This window comes from Dipodomys ordii, unplaced genomic scaffold (genome assembly GCF_000151885.1).
Source record: "Dipodomys ordii isolate 6190 unplaced genomic scaffold, Dord_2.0 Scaffold2, whole genome shotgun sequence".
Lineage (NCBI taxonomy): Eukaryota > Metazoa > Chordata > Mammalia > Rodentia > Heteromyidae > Dipodomys > Dipodomys ordii.
This window is the reverse complement of record NW_012267218.1, coordinates 23,931,282-23,952,611: the sequence shown is the minus strand read 5'-3', so window position 1 is coordinate 23,952,611 and position 21,330 is coordinate 23,931,282. Positions and strand designations below refer to the sequence as shown.

Genomic DNA, 21,330 nt, shown 5'->3' with positions numbered 1-21,330 from the left:
GGCAGCCACGGGGAAGCAGGAGGCAGAGACGGGAGGACCCCGCGGGAGGTCCCCCCCGTCCCACAATGCCCCGCTCGCGCCACCCGAGGGCGGGGAGAAAGGACCGCTGCCGGGGCAGGCGTCCGCGGAGCGCGCCGAGCGCTGCGCATGCGCGCTGACCCCGGCGGGCCCTAGCAACCAGAGCAGTGACAGTAGCAACCGCCGGGATGGTGAGTACCCTCCGGGGCTGGCAGGCCGGGCGGAGCGGGGACAGGGTGTGGGCAGGGGTGACTGCGAGGGGCCGTGGGCGGGGGGGCCCTCGAACAGCGGGGAAGGGAGCCCGTGGCGAAGGCTGGAGTCACAGGCCCGAGGCGAACGAGGAGCCCGGGCACTGGGGTGGACCCGGGAGAGGGCGGCCGGAGATGGGGGGTAAGGGGGGGAGCATTGGAAGTTGGATTTAGGGGGGAGGGCGGAAGCAGGGAGTGGAGGGGGCGAGGACGTGGGAAGGGGGCGTGTGACAAAGGTATCCTCGCCTAGCAGTGATTGCAGCGCGCACCCCACGCCCCCAGCCAGATGGAAGGGGTCAGGGGGCTGGTTGCACCCCACCGTCGGTCTTGCCACATGGATCGTGGCAGGGTTTGTAACCTGCAGCGTGCCCAGTGGCCCTGTGGATGAGGGTGAAAGCGGTTACTGGGTAACGCTGACCCCCCCCCCCCATGGATGGAGTTAGGACAGTGGTCTCCGAGTCCCCCGGGTGCCACGCTGAGCTCGTTGGAGTGCAGCGTAGGTATCTTCCATGTTCCCGGGGGGGGGGGACCCAGGAGCGAGCATTTCAACAGTGCACCTCAACTGACTTTAAAATCGGGGAGCATCCCACCAGGCTTGGAGAAACGCTGCTGCCTTCCGGTTGAAACCTACCAGCCGCCTGTCCAGAGTTCTTCCGGAGTAATGCTAGTTCACCACCACGGCTTAAAGTGTGCGCTTCTCTTGCTTTGTGATTTGGTATTTCCAACTAGTTGGGAGAGAGTTAACAATCGCTGAGGAAGCTATTGAGCATGGATGGAGGTGTTGATGAAGAATGACTGTTGGCGCTAGGGGGTTAGCTCACTGTTGGTAGAGCATTACTCAGCCTGCCCTTGGATCCCCGCACGAACGTTGTAATTATATCAGGTGTGGTGTGTGTGTGTGTGTGTGTGAGAGAGAGAGAGAGAGAGAGAGAGAGAGAGAGAGAGTTCTAATGCCATTTGAGTGGCAGAAATTGAGCCCAGGAGATTAAAACGATGAAGTCATGCCAACCTTCAATTATGTTAAATATCTTCTCCATTTCTTAGTTACTCCACAGGCAATTAACTAAAAACTACTATCAAGGAAAGTAAAAAAAAACAAAAAAACTTTACAACGTAGGTTTGTGTTCAGGTTCTAGGTTTACCTATTCTGGTGGAAAAAAAAAAAAACAACCCACTTAGTGGTAAATAACTAAGAAAGTCTTAACCATAAGATTATTGAAAATCTTTCATCAGAGAATCGGAACCAGTCACTGATGGAGCTAGCTGGGGCTACAGAGTGGTAGTTCTGGATCCTCCAGAAATGCAGGCCAATATAGTATTTAAAGTTTTTAAAAGTAGCTTCCAAAGTCTAAAGAAACTCTGTTTTATATTCTGAAAAATCAGAACTATCATATTTTACCATTGGACACACTTTTTTCACATTTGAGTATTGATGAAATATAGTGCTAAATCATTGGTAGCATCTTTTCTTTCTTTTGTGAGACAGAGTCTCACGACATAGATCATGCTAGCCTCAAACATGCTCCTCTTTGCCTCAGTCTCTGAGGTGCTAGGATTACAGGCCTGCATGCACCACAAAGCCTAGCAATCTTTTCTTTTTTAATGATGTGGCCAGCTTTTTCTTTCTTAATGGTACATAAGATAAAGGTTCTGCTTACATTTAAAAGTATGTTGCTAGGATAACTCTCTTTCCCAAGTTCTGCCTGCTAGCAATTATTTGGAGCTCAGTAGAAGTTACTCTCTCTACATTGGTTCTGGCCTTGTCAGGACAACTTGACCCATTAAGAAGGTCCACTTGATCCATTGGGCATTTGAGGTTTGGGCTTCTACCATGGGGAAATCCGTGGCCTCTATCAGTTTATATTGCCCCAATCTGTAACTACATTGCGTCTAACATTGTATCACAAACCATGTTGTATTTTTTATAGACCCATACAAAATTTCTCTGGGACACATAACCAGGATTGGATTGTTCTCACAGAGGGTCTGGGTGTACTTGATTTCCTTAGCTCACTGACTACTTTTCTGAAAGGCTACCAGAGTTTTAATTTCCTCCAGCAATGCAGAAGAGTTTCTGTTTCTCTACATCTCACTAACTTTCTAACTTTTGCCAGTCTGAAAATGTTTTGTTTTTCTAATATCCTGTTGCTCTTCCTTGAACTTTTCTGATTTTTCAATGAGTTCAATAACTCCTGCTAATTCTCATTAGTTACCTGTGTCCATTCATATTTTTTCCAATTCCCTTTCTGCTTATGAATTTTACGAGTTCCTTGTATGCACTATGTGTTGTAATAGACTTTTGTTGGCTTCATATGAGAAAATGTCTTCTCCCAATTTTCCTGTTGATTTTTGTCAGAGTTGCTGTCCTTGAGCTTTTACATGCAAGCCTGAAGTTCTAACACTTAAGCCACAGCTCCTCTTTTAGTGGTTAATTGGAGACATGAGTCTCCAAGATTTGTCTGCCCAGGATGGCTTCAAACCTTGATCCTCGTATCTCAGCCTCCTGATTACAGTTGTGAGACACTGAACCTGGCTTGTGAAAGTTTTTTTATAGAAAAAACTTGTTGACTTTTTAAAAATATCACCATATTTTGCTTATACTATTTTGTATTTGGAATCTCTGTGGTATCCAATTATTTCCCCTCTTTATTTTTAGTTTGTATATTTCTCATTTTTGCCTAATCAGGCTTGAAAGAAACTTAACCACATTTTAGAGCTGGGAATGTGGCTTAGTGGTAGACCATTTGCCTAGCATGCATGAAGCCCTGGGTTCGAGTCCACTTAAACAGAAAAAGTGGGAAGTGGAGCTGTGGCCAAGTGGTAGAGCACTAGCCTTGAGCAAAAGAAGCTCAGGGACAGTGCCCAGGCACTGAGTTCAAGCCCTGGAACTGGCAAAACAAAAAACAAAAAAACAAAAACAAAAACCAAAACCTTTTCAGTTTTGTTAATAATTTTCTCCCATTCTGTTTGATTTCATTGCATATTCCTCTTACTTTCTTTGAATTTTCAGTGATGTAACTTTGTGTGTGTGTGTGTGTGTGTGTGTGTGTGTGTGTGTCAGTGCCAGTCCTGAGGCTTGAACTCAAAGCCTGGATGCTGTCTGTGAATGTTCTTTTATTATTTTTTGCCCAAGGCTAACATGCTACCACTTGAGCCACAGCTGCACTTTGGCATTTTGGGTGGTTAATTGGAGATAAGAGTCTCACAGACTTTCCTGCCTGGTCTGGCTTTGAAACACAATCCTCAAGTCTCAGTCTCTTGAGTAGCTAGGATTACAGGCATGAGCCACCAGCATCTGACCTGTCTTTGTGTGGGGGATGGGGGGAGGGCGCAGGTCATGGGGCTTGACCTCTGGGCCTGGGCACTGTCTCTCAGCTCTTTAGCTCAAGGCAGGTGCTTTCCAATTGAGCCACAGTGCCACTTCTAGGTTTTCTAGTGGTTTATTGGAGATAAAAGTCTCACGGACTTTCCTGCCTGGGCTGGCTTTGATCCGTGATCCTCAGATCACAGCCTCCTGAGTAGCTAGGATTAGTGCCCAGCATGTCTCTTATTCTTAAATTTAATTTATAATTTTTTTTGATGTAAGGTTTGTTAATATATAACATATGTATATATATATATGTCTACCTTTTAGATATAATGATGACTTTAAAAACTTTTCTTGCTGAGCATGGTGGTGAATAGCTTTAATCCTTGATACCTGGGAAGGATAAGTAGGAGGATGAAGGTCAAGGCCAACATGGGCAAAAATATGAGACTCTAGCTGAAAAATAACCTGAACTAAAATATTCTAGAATCATGGCTCAAGTGGCAGCATTCTTGCCTAGCAAAGAACTGGCAAATACTGCACAGAATCAATGAAGATTTACTTTACTATCAAATGTTGAAAGCTACAAATTTTTGTAAACTTAATGCAAGTGAAATATATGACCATTGCATAATAATTTCTTTGTTTTCCGAGATTAAAAGAAATCCTTCTCATTTTACAAGTTTAAAACAACTTCTTATCTTAAAGTCTCAAAGGAAAAAAATGAATAAGTGTAATGGTAGAAAACAAAGTTAATGAAATTGAACCGTCTAACCACACCAATAAAAACAATCTTGTTTCTTCTTCCTTTTTCTCCTCTTTCCTTTATAAGGCTAAAGCAACAACCATCAAAGAAGCCTTAGCCCGCTGGGTGAGTATATGAATTTTACTTCTTTTAGAAACTATATAAAAAATATTTGGGTAGTTATTGAAATCTGACCATTCAACACAAGAGTTGAGCACCAAGTGCCCTTGCAGCTGTCCAGCTGTCTGGTCTGTGGTTGTAGATACATGAGCCTGCACAGGTGATAAAATTGTATATGACTTAATATATACTTACAAATATGTATACAGACCTGAAATCTGAGGAAACCTGAACAAGACTGATAAAGTTAGATCAACAGCAATACTCTAGATATACTCTAGTTTTACAGAATATTCCCACTGAAAGAAACTGGAGAAACTGAACATATAATCTCTGCTTTGTTTTTGTCTTCACTGCTTGAGATGAAATCCAAGTTCTCTGTAGTAGTTTGTTTTTTACAACTTGCAGGTGGATCTTTCATTATGTTAATAAAATAAGTTAATAAAATTTTCAGCCAGAAAATTCTGACCACTATAATATTTAAGTATGGCTGATTCATCTGTTGCTATAAAAATGACTGAAATCTTCATGCTACACTTTAAACTTTGTCATCATTAGACTCTACTTCATTTCAAGTAATAGAGTGTATATTGGGTACATTATCTTAGTCTCCTGAGGTTAGAACAGAGACAGCCCATGCAGACAAATGAAAATCACACATAGACAAAAAACACAGAGTTAAAATACTGAATGCGTTAGAGAAAACCGCATTTCAAAATAGGTAATAACTATGAACCCTAAGTGTTTTGAATATTGTAACATTGAATAGCTTGAACAGCTGTAATTCAGCATTATAGATTGAAATTCCATAGAGTACAGAGTTTTCTTTGTTTGGAAGTATATTTTGTTACATAATTGTGAACCTTTTGCTTTTGTCACTTTGAATAAAAAGTCTCTTAGGAGTTGTATTGTGGGGAAAAGGGACAAAAGTGGATAGAATAATAATTTAAATTTGTGTTCTGGTGCTTACAGATTATTTTCTCTAAATAATTGCATTTTGAAAATTCATTTATCAGGTTAAATATTTGATAAATATGTGAGTATTATATAGACTCAGATTTGATTTGATTTCTTTAAGTTAGATGTTAGGACTTTAACTTATTTTTAGTGCATTTTTAGTTTGTTTTGGTTTGTAGATTCTATTTATATTATATTATTGCTATCAGTCTTTAGCTTCAAGATTATTTGAAGACATCAAGATCACTCTTTCATTTATTTTTTAAAACATTTAATACATGTCAAACAATTGTACATATTTATGGAGTGCAATGTGACATTTTGATAAATACATAATCAAACCTGTAAATATCAAATCAAGGTAATTATTTTATCCATCACTCCCAAATTAAAAATGTTCTTTGTGGTGAGAACATTACAAATCTTCTCATAGCTATTTGGAAATACACAACTAATTATTGTTAACTATAGTCATTTTACTGTGTGTGAACTCTGGAACTTACTTTTTTTTATCTAACTATAATTCTGTACTTGTTAACCACCTTCTCCCTAACCTTCTCTCCTACCTGCTCCTAACCAGTATTCTCTTAATTGCTGTAAGAGCAACTGTTTGAACTTCCATGAATGAAAACATGCAGTATTTGTCTTTATGTGCATGGCACGTTTCATTCAAAATAAATGAGTTCTCCAAGCTCATTCACATTGCCACAACAAACTCAGCATTTATTGGAGATCTATTGGAGGACTTTACTAGATATCAGTTTTCTTTCCCATAAGCTACAAATGTATGGCACAAAAAGAAGTATGAATAGATGTGTATTCAGGCACTTTCTTTCAATAGATAGAATATTTTCTATTGTTGGTGTGTGATTTAATTTTTCAAACGAACCTTCTTTGTGTCTTAAACTGTACCAGGTCATAGAAAACATAGGAAGGCAGAGGAAATAGTCCCTGAACTTCAAATGGTCCCTGAAAATATTAATAGGCAGCAGATACTGATAATTAAATTTTGAATTGTGGGCTCAATAATGAAATTAAACTTTAAGATAAGATTTAGTAGTGAGGGGCTGGGAAGGTGGCTCAGTGGTAGAGCGCTTGCCTTGCATGCCAGAGGCCCTGGGTTTGATTCCTCAGCACCACATAAGCAAAAAGAAAAAAACCGGAAGTGGCATTGTGGCTCAAGTGGTAGAGCACTAGCCTTGAGCTGAAGAGCTGAGGGACAGCGCCCAGGCCCAGAGTTCAGGCCCCATGACCGGACCCAAACAAACAAACAAACAAAAAAAGATTTAGTAGTGAATCAGAGTAGTATGGATAACTTTGACTTTGGCTATGTTGTAAATTGACGCTTTTAGTATTTGGGGCTCTCACCTAAGCTGAACTGTGGTACAAAAAGAAAAGATAATGAGAGAAAAAATCTGTCTTACGCATCTAGAGGTGATATTTAAGAAATAGTTGTTTAGGGGCAAGGAATTCTTTTCAGAATAATTTTTTTTTTTTTGTCGTTCGTGGGGCTTGAACTCTGGGCCTGGGCCTGGGCACTGTCCTTCAGCTCTTTAACTCAAGGCAAGCTCTCTACCACAGCGCCACTGCCAGTTTTCTAGTGGTATATTGGAGATATGAGTCTCACAGACTTTCCTGCCTGGGCTGGCTTTGAACCTCGATCCTCAGATCTCAGCCTCCTGAGTAGCTAGGATTACAGGTGTGAGCCACCAGCGACTGGCCAGAATAATATTTTTGTTGTGCTATGATTTTATTAGTGTATGGACTCATGGAGCTGGGAAGGTGGCTCAGTGGTAGAGTGCTTGCCTTGCATGCATGAGGCCCTGGGTTCGATTCCTCAGCACCACATAAGCAGAGAAAGCTGGAAGTAGCGCTGTGGCTCAAGTGGTAGAGTGCTAGCCTTAAGCTGAAGAGCTGAGGGACAACGCCTAGGCCCAGAGTTCAGGCCCCACAACCAACAACAACAACAACAATAACAAAAAACATGGAATCTTAAAGGATTTAAAATACCATAAAAAGTAAATATTTCTTTTCCTCTGATTTCCACTTGTTAGGGACTTAATGATTATTTGAAATAGCCAGGTAGAAACCAGGCTGGTAGAGTCAGCAAGTAAATATATCAAATAAGTGAATGATGAATAATTATCCAACACTTATTAGATTTTAATCATTGTTTTGAAATAAACATAGAAAGGCCTTAGAAAACTCTAGTCTCTGTTTCACATTACAACCAGGGATCATTTTGTTCCAAATTTGTTATTTATCTCATAGGAAGAGAAAACTGGGCAGAGGCCAGCTGAAGCTAAAGAGATAAAGCTTTATGCCCAGATTCCCCCAATAGAGAAGATGGACGCATCCTTGTCTATGCTTGGTAACTGCGAGTAAGTTCTCTTTTTTCATTTTCCTAGTATTGCTATTATATTTTTCTTCCTTTTCCTGCACAAACTAGAAAAACCGTTGTTGCCTGCAATCATTTTTTATTACAATTCTCTTCTTGGAAACATCAAATATGAAAGATTATTGGTTTATTGGATTTAAGTTTTTTCTACTATTATTTTATTTATTTATATATTTTTCTGCTGGTCCTGGGGCTTGAACTCAGGGCCTTGGCCCTGTCCCTGAGCCTCTTTGTGCTCAAGGCTAGCGCTCTACCACTTGAACCACAGCACCACTTCCAGCTTTTTCTGAGTAGTTTATTGGACATAAGAGTCTCATGGACTTTTCTGCCCGGGCTGGCTCCAAACCACCATCCTCAGATCTCAGCTTCCTGAGTAGCTAGAATTATAGGTGTGAGCTACCAGTGCCCAGCTGGTTTATTGGACTTTTGACAGTAATACTACACAGTATATTTTCTTCAATATTCTTTTTAGTTGTTTTAATGTGTTTGGAAATAGAGAATACACAGTCTGTTGACAGAGACTAAATAACACAATTGCTATTATTATTACTCTGTGTAGGCTGTTCGTGGTGTGCACATCTTTCATCCAGTCTACTTGGGAGGGCAAGACAGGAGGATTGTGAGTTCCAGCCAGCCCGGGCAATGTAGTGAGACTCCATCCACAAACATTTTTTTAAAGGACAGGAGTTTAACTTAGTGACTGAAGCCTTGGCTAGCTTGTGCAATGCTCTGGGTTCAATTCCCAGTACCCCACATCCCTACACACAAAGTCATCCACTTTCTTTTGAAAAATCACTTACCAAAGTCAGACCACACTTAGTTCCTAGATGCCTAATAAGAGATTCCTCTTAAAGAAATACTAAACTAAAAATACATTGCAAACCATCAAGAAGATGTTTTTAAGAACCATAAAGAAAATTAGTAGTATGTATTGGAACCAGCTCTACTGATGTAGCTTTCTGACTTTTTTTTAAAAGTTCTAATTGGGATTGAATTATACTCATTTTGTAATTGTATTTCCCATGACTTTAAATATCAGATCTATATTAATTCCTTTTATTATCTAAATAACCCACAGGTTTTTTTTTTAAATTGGGAACCTGTGGCTAATTTGAGGTTATTATACCACAGTGCCTCATAATTGTACTTTTTGACTCTGTTGTCAGGGCTGTAGAAAACACAGAATTACAGAGGTTCTGCCTGACTTCTTTACCCTGTGTTTTTTGTTGTTGTTGCTGTTTGTTTGTTTTTTTTGTGAGCCCTGCACCACTTGCATTTTCTGCAGGAGATAAGCCCTCACCTCTAGTAAAATGTAGGAACCCATGTTTGAGTGGTGGTTTTCGGCCACCTGTTCATTAGATTGGTAGTTATTTAGAAGATTAAAGGGGATATCAAACAGATTTAGGTGCTGTATGTAACTTGGTCTTTGCTATGAAAGCATACTGTACCACTTAAAGATTATCTTTGGGCATTTGGCTGGTTTGGGTTTTTTCTTTTTTCTTCAAGCATGATTTCAAGCATCATTTCATAAAACTGTCTCAAATTTGAGAAAATATTGTACTCCATACCAAAGCAGCTTGGAAACCACGTAGAGAGAGTCAACTTGTTCATATTTTCTCTGATCATCTCTTTGGGCAGGCTGCCTAAATAAGACAAATATTTTCTAACAATATCCCTAGATTTAAAGGCACCATGTTCTCTACTGTTAGTTCTCAAGAGTGGGGGATGATTAGAAAACATGCAAACTTGACCAGTTATTAACACTATATAGTAATTGCTTTTGCTTTTTCAAGCAGATAAAAAATGAATAATTCCTCTTCAAGTCAAATCATAAGGGTAAGATACATACTCTAGAGTCAAACTTACCTGGGTTTTAATTTTGGCTCTGTCACTTCATAGCTATTATAATAATGGGGAAATTGTTTAACATTTGTGTGCCTCCATTTCATGTATAAATGTATATAATAATACTCACCCCAGAAGATTGTGAAATATTGGATCCAAGAATACATTCCTTAAAAAATTTAATAGACAACACCAAACTGTCAAAATAGTTTTTTGAATTTCTATGGTGAATGTGTATTAACTTTTATAATCAAAGGGGAAAAAAATTTCAAAATGAAGAAATAAAAAAGAAACATGATTTAAATATTAGCTTCTATAAGAGTTACCATTGAAGGATAATTTCCAATGTACCATTTATGTTTTTTTTCTTTTAAAGGAAGCTTTCACTGTCTACAAACTGCATTGAAAAAATTGCCAACCTGAATGGCTTAAGTAAGTGATCTACAGTAGCAGATGTTTCTCAGATCTGTTTAGTTATTGGAATGAATACTCCAGAAACACTGGGTAGTTCTAGCAACTGACACCTGTTTTAACCACAGCAATTGTCAATTGACAAAGAACATATATAAAACACATGACTTAGGTTTGGTGATCCAGGGGGTAGGAATGTGACTTAGTGGTAGAATGCTCGCCTAGCATGTATGAAGCCCTGGGTACCTCAGTACCTCATAAACAGAAAAAGCCAGAAGTGATGCTGTGCCTCAAGTGGTAGAGTGCTAGACTTGAGCGAAAGAAGCTCAGGGACAGTGCCCAGGCCCCAGGACTGGCAAATAAAAAAAAGTTTGGTTCTCCAAAGAAAATTCGAGACAGCATGAGACCTCCAGGACTATTCACAGAGATCCTGACTCTGTTATACAAGGCCTGGACTCCTAAACTTTCTTTTGAAATCTGGAAGGAGGCCTCCACGACCCTACAACTTCTTGCATTCTCCAGGCTCCCCTCATGTGGATGATGTCAGGGTCTGCCACTAACTCAAGCAGTAGCCAGACCTCCGTGTACCATGACTGCAGCAGCCTCTGCTACCTGGTCAGCTGAGTCTGGAGTAGAGTCTCAGTGATTCCTGACAGAGTGTCAAGGCACATTTTTCTGTTGTGCTAGTGCAAAGCCCTTGGCTTTTTTTAAATGGTGACTTAGTTTCTCTTCAGAAACCATACCTTCTTTAGCCCCAACTTTACCTAGGGCTTTTCTGACCAAACTTCAAGTTTTTCAAATCTTTCCATTTTGACTTTTGTCCCTGATTCTCACTGTAACTCTGTCTAAAAGCAGTCAGCCTGAATGTTGGGCTAGCTTGACATTTTCTCTGCCAAATTAATTAATTCATCACCTTTAAACTCAGTCTCCACATTGTCCCAGCTCACAGACAAATATAGACGTTTTTGTTTTTTCCACAGTGTCACAGGAATGACCTCCAGGCCAATTCCCAATAGAATTCTCATTTCATTGAAACCTAATGAGCACGGGACGGGCTCTGTCCACATTCCTATCAGCATTCTGGTCTTCTGAGCTCACACCAGAATTGCCCTACTTACTTTATCTGCCCAGCTTTTCCAAGTTTTTCTGATTTCATCCTACAAACCAGTTCCAAAGGTTTCTGAACCACATTGTCCAACAGAGCAATAAAAAAAAAAAAAGTTTGTGCAAGCCAGGTGCAGAAAACAGGTGCTGGTGGCTTACATCTCTAATCCTAGCTACTCAGGAAGCTGAGATCTGAGAACTGATGTTTGAGACCAGCCTGGACAGGAAAGTCTGTGAGACTCTTATCTCCACTTAACCAGTAAAAAGCAAATATGGCTCAAGTAGTATAGCACTGCCCTTGAGAAGAAAAGCTAAGGGCCTGAGTTCAAGTCCTACTACTAGTAAAAAAAAAACCCAAAAGCAGATTCAGAGAAATTGATGGTTTCCAGCACTATGTGCAGTGTCCCAGTATGGTTGCAACTAGCCAAATATAGCTACTAAGCCCTTAAACTGTGGCTGATGTGACTGAAAACGAATTTTTAATTTAACGAAAATTTAACTTAAATGCATTTAGAGTAAATATCCATATGTGGCTAATGACAAATTGATGAGACAAGTAGTTACAGAAGTTTATGTTGTAAAAGCTAATTGTATTCTTACACAAAATTAATAACAGTAGTTTCTTGTAACAGAAATGAGGATTCCTGTTTTGTTTCTTTTGTTTAATTTGGAAAAATAATATACATGGTTTTCTTCAAATGGTCTAAAAGAAATTACAATGAAAATCTTTTGGCCATAGACTCTCAGTTTCTCCCTAAAGGCCACTGCTGTCTAATCTTCCTCCAGAAATAACCTAAGATATACACATAGAAACATCCTTTAAAAAACTACAGGCATGTAACTGTAACCCTCTGTACAGTATCTTTACAATAAAATATATTTTATATATTTATATATATGTTTTACCAAATCACAATCTTATCACTTGAAAGATTGAAAAATGCTTTTAATACTAGTTTATTTCATTTCTCTTCTAATCCTTCCTGGAGGAAGGTGAGCTAGTCATAACTATGTGTTTCTATTTTCCTGTGCAAGTCCTTACTATATTTTCATACATATTTGAAATACATGTGCTCCAAAACATTAAAATTAAAACCTTTTCCTCTAGTATGTTTTACTAGTCAGCATTTTGAGACCATTCAACTTGAATAACTAAGTAGTTATAAATTTAATATTGGCATGATTTGAAGTTATTGTTTCAGTGCTTAGTGTCAGTGATCTGTGCTATTTCCTCCAGGATTACCTATTTTTAGTAGTACAGCTTTTTTATTCTTGCGTAAGGGATAATTATTACATAAAATTGCCAAAGTCTTATTATTTATAACAGTTGTATGATATGATTCTCATAAAATTCTTTCCACTATAGAAAACTTGAGAATATTGTCTTTAGGAAGAAACAACATAAAGAATTTGAATGGACTGGTAAGTTGTTATTTATTACTCTTAAAACAGCACATACTTTTTTATTATAATGTTTGTCCATTATAGAAACTTTACAAAGGAGGAAAGCAAAGTATAAGCCACTGATATTTAAACACAGCTAGCATTTTGATTGATTTATATTATTTTTTCAGTTCTTCAATGGATATATAGACACTGAAATCAACTACATATTGTTTGCACCTTTTTCTTCCCTTCATGTACAAAAACAGTTTTCTGTGTCATTCATTCAACTTACTTCCTGAATACCTACTTTAAGCCAAGTATTAGTCTAGGTATTAAAGACACAACAGAATATAAAACGGGGGGCTGGGAAGGTGGCTCAGTGGTAGAGCGCTTGCCTTGCATGCCTAAGACCCTGGGTTCGATTCCTCAGCACCACATAAGAAAAAAGCCGGAAGTGGTGCTGTGGCTCCAATGGTAGAGCACTAGCCTTGAGCTGAGAGCTGAGGGACAGCGCCCAGGCCCAGAGTTCAGGCTCCACGACCGGACCCCAAAAAAAAAAGAATATAAAACAGGGAGGGAAATAATTTAAGACTGTAGGGGAAGGGGTGATGTCCTGACTTATGTAACTGTGACCTGTTTGTACATCACCTTTATAATAATAAAAATTTTAAAAATAAGCAGCACATGCTCTCATAGAACTTAGCTTATAGTCATAGGAGATATATTTAAAGATAATTGTGCCTGCCAGGCTCTGATGTCTCACACAAGTAACCCTAGCTATTAGGAGGTTGAGGATCATGGTTCAAAACCAGCCTGGGCAGACAAATCAGCAAAAAGCTGTAACTGGTGGTATGGTTCAAGTGGTAGAATGCCAACCATAAGCAAAAAGCCATGTGAGAGCAAAGACCCTGAGGTCAAGCCCCAGCACTGACACAAAGACACAGCCAAGATAATTGCACAGTTTAGCAGGTGGTAATGAATTCAAGGACATAAAGTGAGTCAGAATAAAAGAATAATGGACAGTTCTCTCTGTGAAAGTTATGTATATAGGTTATAGAGCTACAGAGCTGACAAAGAGAAAGTAACTATACTAAGCTAAAGGAGCAGCAAGTGCAAATGTACTATATCTGATCTGTTTGAAGTGCTTGAGTAAGAGCAAGAATTGCTAATTAGGAAAGGTCTTCAGTGATGGTGGAAAGAGAGCCAGGAGCCAGGCCACCGAGGGCCTTAGAACCTGTATTCTCCCCCGCCCCCAAACATCTTACAAAGCCATTGATTGTCTATAGATTTGTAAGGAAGGGAAAAGGAAAGAGAGAAAGGGTGGGGGGCACATACAAAGCCAAGTGCCAGTGGCTCAGGCCTATAATACTACCTAAGGAGGCTGAGATATAAGGATCATGGTTTGAAGCTAGCCTGAGCTGAGAAGTCTGTGAGACTCTTTTTTTTTTTTTCCTAGTTGTGGGGCTTGAACTCTGGGCCTAGGTGCTGTCCCTCAACTCCTCAGCTCAAGGCAAGTACTCTATCGCTTGAGCCACGTTGCCACTCCTCTGTGAGACTCTTATCACCAATTAATTATCAAAAAAGCCAAAAGTAGAGCTGTGGCTCATATAGTAGCACTCTAGCCTTGAGTAAAACAACAACAATAGCAACAAAAACAAAAAAATTCCTAAGGGACAGTGCTGAAGCCCTGAGTTCAAGGCCCAGGACTGTCACCAAAAAACAAAATAACATAAAATAGCCAGTGGCTGGTGGCTCACATCTGTAATCCTAGCTACTCAGGAGGTTGAAATCTGAGGATTGCGGTTTAAAGCCAGCCTGGGCACCAAAGTCCGTGAGAGACTCTTATCTCCAATAAACCACTCTGAAAACCGGAAATGGGGCACTGTGGCTCAAGTGGTAAAGTGCTTGCCTTGAGCTGAAGAGCTGAGGGACAGTGCCCAGGCTCAGAGTTCAAGCCCCACCACCAACAAAAAATAAATAAAATTTAAAAAACCCTTAAAAACATAAATCAGATTTCTTTCTTTTTCAGGAAGCAGTAGGGGACACATTAGAAGAACTGTGGATCTCTTACAATTTTATTGAAAAGTTGAAAGGTATCCATGTAATGAAGAAATTGAAGATTCTCTACATGTCTAATAACTTGGTGAAAGACTGGGGTAAGCTAAGAAATGGCGCTGGCTAATGCCTCTAACCTAGATAATCAGGAGGCTGAGATCTGAGATCATGGTTGAAACTAGAACAGATTAATCTCCGAGACTCTGATTTCTGATTAACCACCAAAAAGCTGGAAGTGCAACTGTGACTCAAATGATAGAGCACTAGACCTGAGCAAAAAAGCTAAGGGACTTCCAGGCTTAGCACGAAAGAAGGAGAAGAAAATGCCCAGTAGGAACCCAGTGTGTTATTACACACCTGTATCCCAGCACTAAAGAGGTTGAAGCAGAGGTTCTTCTTTGATGCCAGTCTGGGTTACATAGCAAGGTTATGTCTCAAACTAAAATGAAGAGAAAATACGGGGCTGGGAATGTGGCTTAGTGGTAGAGTGCTTGTCTAGCATACATGAAGTCTTGGGTTTAATTCCTCAGTACCACATCAGCAGAAAAAGCCAAAAGTGGTGCTGTGGCTCAAGTGGTAGAATGCTAGCCTTGAGCAAAAAAAAGGTGGGGAACAATTCCCAGGGCCTTAGTACCCAGGATTGGCAAAGAGAGAGAGAGAGAGAGAGAGAGAACCCAATAAGAATAAAAAGATACAAAAATTGTAATTTTTATCTCTAAGCACAGAGACTTTCTGTAAGAATTTCTGTATTTCCTATAGAATTAGCTATAGGAATTCCTAAATTTTAATAATTGGGGCAGGTCCTGGTCCTATTAATTATGAAAAGAATTGGCCAAAGTCTAAAGAAATCTGTTTAAATTTAGAATTTGGGGGCAGCAGACATTTGATATCTATACTACTTTGCCCTTTATTGCACATTATTTATTCAACATGTCATCAAGCCTTGTTATAAACCATGACCTATGTCAGGATTTTGATATAGATAGTTGAACAGGACACTACCTTTGCCTTCAAAGAAGTTCAAGGTAGAGTTCCTCTCCAGCAAGCACAAGGCCCAGAATTGAAACCCCAGGAAAGTGATGGCGGCAGGAGCGGGGGGTGAATCACCTTATGAATTCAAAGATGAGGGAACTGCATGAGAGAAAGTGGCACAGCATAGAGAAGACCTGCCACTAAAGACTGCTCTGGTTTTTTTTTCAAATCTGAACCACCATCTCTTTTCATCCCATCCTTGGGCTAGCAGGTATTGGTGGCTCATGCCTGGAATCCTACCTATTCAGTTGGCTGAAATCTGAGGATTGCCTTCTGATGCCAGCTTGGGCAAGAAAATCCATGAGACTAGCAAAAAGCCAGGAGTGAATGTGTGTTTGAAGTGGTAGGAGATCAACCTTGAGTAAAAATGCTAAGGGAAAGCTTGGTCCCTGAGTTCAAGCCATACTACTGGCATAAAACAAACAAAAATAATTAAGGTAGAAGGAATTAGAGTTTCTTAGAATTAAGGTATTCATTTTTCCTTCCATCCCATAATGTCTTCAGAAAATGTCTTCAGAAGGCACTATTTTTCTAGCCTTCTTCAAAGTCTAAATCAATGTTTTGAATACTGACAAATTTAGGGTTATTAATTTAGTTTCCAAAAAGTGTAACAGTATATGTCACCATTTTCATGTAGCAAGTATTCTTTATACTTATAGCTGAATTTATGAAGCTGGCTGATCTGCCATGTCTGGAGGACCTGGTGTTTGTAGGCAATCCGTTGGAAGAGAAGCATTCTGCTGAGGGCAACTGGATTGAAGAAGCAACCAAGAGGGTTTCCAAACTCAAAAAGCTGGATGGTGAGTAACCCTGGGCTAGTGTGGGAATGTTTCCTAGGTATAAAAATTGTGTTTTTTGGGGCTGGGAAGTTGGCTCAGTGGTAGAGCGCTTGCCTTGCATGCCTGAGGCCCTGGGTTTGATTCCTCAGCACCACATAAGCAAAAAGAAAAAAAACCGGAAGTGGCTCTGTAGCTCAAGTGGTACAGCGCTCGCCTTGAGCTGAAGAGCTGAGGGGCAGTGCCCAGGCCCAGAGTTCAAGCCCCACGCCGACAAAAAAAAAAACAAAAAACCAATATATGTTAATATATGTTGACTTTGAACACCACCATCCCAATTCAGCTATTAAAGAGATTGAGTCTGTCAGTGAGCATAGTGGCTCTTACCTGTAATCTTAGCTACTCAAAAGAAGGCTGAGAGATCATAGTTTGAATACAGCTTGGTCAGAAAAGTCTGTAAGACTCTATTTCAAAAATAACCAGTAAGGCCAAAGTGCTGGTGACTCATGCTCAAAATCCTCACTGCTCAGCGGGCTGAGATCTGCAGTTTGAAGCCAACCAGCAGATAAATCCAACAGATTCTTACCTCCAGTTAACTAGCAAAAGGCCACAAATGGAGTTGTGGCTCAAGTGGTAACATGCAGTCTTAAGCAAAAAAGCTAAGCAAGAATGGAAAGCTCTGAAGTCAAGCACCAGAACTGGCACAGGAAAAAAAAAAAAGCAAAAACAGGGTTGGAAATATGTCTCAGGGGGTAAAAGTGCCATGAGCTCAAACCCAGCAACACCAAATAAATAACATGCACAATTAGGTACGTGTTGATATGTACATACGCTCCAAAGGCGTCTTCAAGGTGAAGATCACACACGTCAGCATGGCCCACAAAGGTTTCTTCATACTCCCTCCCTCGCTACCACTCCTGCCACCACTCCTCTCAAGGTGGCCACTGAGCTTCTTTCTGTCCCTTTCAATCAGTTTGTATCTTCTTGTGTTCTTTTTTCCCACAAATGGAACTATGCAGAATGTTCTTTTGTTTCCCCTCTAGACATATACGTAGGAATAAAATGACACAGTAGACAAGTTCCTTCCTGTGGGGAGGTACAAGAATAATCAGGAAGAGGGCAAACAGATTTCTACAATGCTAGTAATGTCCTATTTCCTAAACTATGTAATGAGTATATACCTATTACTTTTGTGACCCCCCCCTTATTTTTGTTGTTGTAGGGCTTGAACTCAGGGCCTGGGTACTGTCCCTGAACTCTTTTTGCTCAAGACTAGAACTCTACCACTTTGAGTCACAGCACCACTTCCAGTTTTCTGGTAGTGAGACCTTGTGGAGAAAGGAAAGAGAGAGGGGGAAGAAAGAAAGAAAGAAGGAAGGAAAGAAAGAGGAAAAGGAAGAAAGAAAGAGGAAAAGGAAGAAAGGATGGGAGGGAGGGAGGGAAGGAGGGAAAGGAAAGAAAGGAAGGAATGAAAGAAAGGAGAAAGAGGGAAGGAAAAGAGAGAGAGGGGAAGGAAGGGAGGGAGAGAGAGAGAAAGGAAGGAAGGAAAGGAAGGAGTAGCAACAGCAAAACAAAAACAATTTTAACCATCTGTCGAGAATGACCAGAAATCACTTTTCCTTGCATTGTAGGTACTCCAGTAATCAAAGAGGATGAGGAAGAAGAAGGTTAAGGCCATATTTTCCACTTTGTGTTAATTTATTTAAATGTCATGAGAACAATAGATAAGTTTTGTATAATTGTCTATTTTAAAGATTCTGTGTGGGACAAAAAGTTCTGAAGATAAAACAAATCTCTCCTTCCAGCTTCCTTTAATCCTAGTTAGTGTTTCTTCCCTAAGCAAGTAACACCAACCTTTTTTGGTACTACAAATTTTCCATTTTTTTCAACAATTTCATATTTTTTTATTATAGATCATACTTAAATACAAAGAAAATGAGTAGTGCCTGTGTTGACTAGGCTTTTCTATACATTATATATCTAAAACAATTCTGATTCTTCCTACTACAAGTGGTTGCCCAGAATAGAGAAAGAGCAACCTGCCTGTGAGGCTCACTTGTCCTTTTTAGGTGAGCTGTCCTTGGGCAGAGAGAAGAACTGAAGTGAAGCAGAAACTGTCCTCTCCCCTACACCATTTCCCTGGCCTTTTATTTTTACTTGAAGCATTGCTGAATAACAAATGCAAAACGAGGTTTGGATATGAAAAGTTAAATGATCACCTACTGCAGGATTGTGTTTTACTGGGACTGAAGAGCAAGACCCCTTCTCTGCGGGGTCACTGGGAGGGAAGTCCAGATCACTGCAAATCTCATCTGTGATCCCCAAGAGAAGGCAGAGCTACCCTACAGCTCATCTATAACATAGGGGAGGGGTGCTCATGCAGCCTGGCAAGCTGGCTTCAAGCTCAGCTCTTCAACCGGAAGAACTTACTACCCACTCTGCTAAGGAGGATGTGAAAGGAAGTCTCACCATGCTGCACAATAATCTTAGGGTTGAAAAGACTGTGGCAATGGGATTAAAGTAGAATAGTAAGTGCAAATTTTTTCCAAACTTGTGAAATAGATTAATATTCAGTGCTTTGAAACTTACGTTATAAAACTGGCAAATTACAGTCTTAAGCACATAAACTGAACACTTTCTGTGTGTATATAAACTTGAGGGTAAATCTGGTGACATACTCCCTCAGTCTCAAGAGTTCTCTGTATCTGTGATGTCTCAATATTAGATATTTTCTTCAGATTATCTGGACAGATTATCTTGAAGGTTCTGAATCATACACACACACATAAAAATTACAATTCAAGGATCTCAGACCCTAATGTCACGGGCAAAGCCTCATTCTTACAGAATGTAAAGCACTCTGTGTCTTCCACCTCTAGAAGTTCATCAAGAGAAGCCACAACCAGATCATGTTCCTGCAGCATTTCTGGGTAGCGGGATACCTCTCGCTCTATCCTTGCAGAGTGCCTTGCAGGAGCGACGGGCTTCACGTCTTGCACTTCTGGCATCCCATTGATTCTAGGGATTGAGGCAATCTGTAATTTGATACCAGGAAGATTCTCCTGTTCTGTCTTGGTTACGTGGGGTGTTGCCATAACCAGTTGCTTCTCTTGGAGGAAGACAAGTCTGCCCAGATTCCCCTTCTGTTGCTATGATTCCAGCAACCAGAGTTCAAAGTAACTCCCATCTGTGGTTCTGTTTGGGTCTTGTAAAATATTAAGAACAACTTCCTGTAACTCTTGTATTGGTGCTGCCCACTTTTAATGTTAGAAAGTTAATGTTAAGGCAAAGACGAACACTTACAAGCAAACCAAGTGTAGTTTGGCTCCTAAACAAGTCTTGGACAAAAGTTCAGTTAATAGTGCCCAGAAACATCAAAGATGCCTTTACTTGCCAGCAACTTTGCTTTGCAGATTCAGAATTTAGCAAGTTTCTCAGCCTTAGGATTGCTGGGCAATACTGTAAATATGTCTGAAAAGGCACACCATCTTCAATGTGCTGCAGACATTCTTTCAGAGTATTGTTAATTTTCTTGAACAGTTCCCATTGTGCTTTCTTTTCTTCCTCTTCTTTTTCAATGCTCTTCTAGAATAAAATATTCATTTCTTCTATTATTTTTCTTTTTGTTTTAAGTTCCATAGGAGGGCATTTATAGATTTTCCCCTAGAATTTCTGCCATTCTTCCAGTTGTTTCTTTCAGTCCTTTGTTGCTGCCTTCTTTTTAATATTTGGATTGGTTCAATATCATCTGAGACTCCTCTCCCATTTATGGTTGTGATTCCTGCTTGAGTTTTGGGAGCTGTCTTGTTCAGAAAATTCTTTGAGGGAAGAGCATTTTCAACTCGGAGTTCAAAGTCTGTGCTTTTGGTTGAAAGATATTGTTAAATCTGTTGTCATTGATTCTGTTTGCTTTTATGCTAGGAGTGCTTGGAATGACTGATGTCTGAGGTCTTAGAGAATGTTGCCTGGTCTTCTGGTCTTGCTTGATGTTTGCATGTTGGTTGGTTGGTGCTCCCTCAAACAAGTTGGGATATGTTGTAAGTCTCATGGGTTTTAGTTTCTGTTCAGTAGTATGGAGTGACTGTAATTTAGTTTCATTTGGTCTTCCATATTTACTCCCATTGGCCTTTATATCCTATTGGCCCTTAACCACTGGTTTCTTTGATTCTTGAGACCTACTAGGAGTGTGAATAAAATGAGAGAGAACTGTCTTGAGGGATTTTCTCTTGGTTTTGTAAGATCTGCAATTCTAGAGAGTTGCTGTGATTTTACTGGTAGAGTCCGTATTTGTGTTTCTCCAACAATTATTTTTTTAATTAACTCTGTCTTTCAGAACAGCACTATTAACTGAACTTTTGCCCAATACTTGTTTAGGAGCCAAACTGCACTTGGTTTGCTTGTAAGTGTCAGTCTTTGGCTTAACTTATAGTATATAGTTCAGGATCTGGCTTTTGCTTTGGTTCTGATGAAGTTCTCTTTGTTCATCTCTTTTAGAAAGCCACCCAAAGATTCGTTTTCACCATGGAGTTCATCCATTTAGCGTGTCCCTGACTGGCTCCATGCTGCTTTGTAGTTTTCAGTTCCCTTCTAGTAGAGGACTTCCTAGGTTTTGTTGGCAGTTCTGCAGTGGATGACCCAGCTTAATGCTGCTGCTGACTCTTGTTGTATGGTTTACAATTTGGGGTAGAAGAAGCATATCTTGAAGTCAGCATTTTGCTCAGCAGTGGCTCCAACTTTGGCTTCTGAGACACTATATCAATTGGTCCAAACTGGAGTTTAATGTGGATAGTCCTTGTAGATTTGATGGGCAGAACAGCATAGCTGGTAATATCCTTTTGGAGTTTTATAGTGGATTTAGAAGGTGGTAGGATCAAGGCATTGTTCTTGACTTTTAGATAAGGCCCTCTGAGGGCTTATGTCCTAGGATT

General features: G+C 40.0%; 1 protein-coding gene and 1 pseudogene across 1 annotated transcript; one reads left to right on the top strand and one right to left on the bottom strand.

Annotated features, from left to right (window-relative positions):
* The first annotated feature begins 171 nt into the window (after positions 1-171).
* Dnal1 (dynein, axonemal, light chain 1) lies at positions 172-18,259 on the top strand. The gene is made up of 8 exons (XM_013017679.1): positions 172-209; positions 4,406-4,444; positions 7,667-7,776; positions 10,015-10,070; positions 12,520-12,575; positions 14,569-14,695; positions 16,286-16,426; positions 18,034-18,259. Exons 1-8 carry the CDS (start codon positions 207-209, stop codon positions 18,072-18,074), a joined length of 573 nt encoding a protein of 190 aa, XP_012873133.1. The 5' UTR covers positions 172-206; the 3' UTR covers positions 18,075-18,259.
* A 1,498-nt stretch (positions 18,260-19,757) lies between these two features.
* LOC105986645 lies at positions 19,758-20,455 on the bottom strand (annotated as a pseudogene).
* Positions 20,456-21,330: the final 875 nt, after the last annotated feature.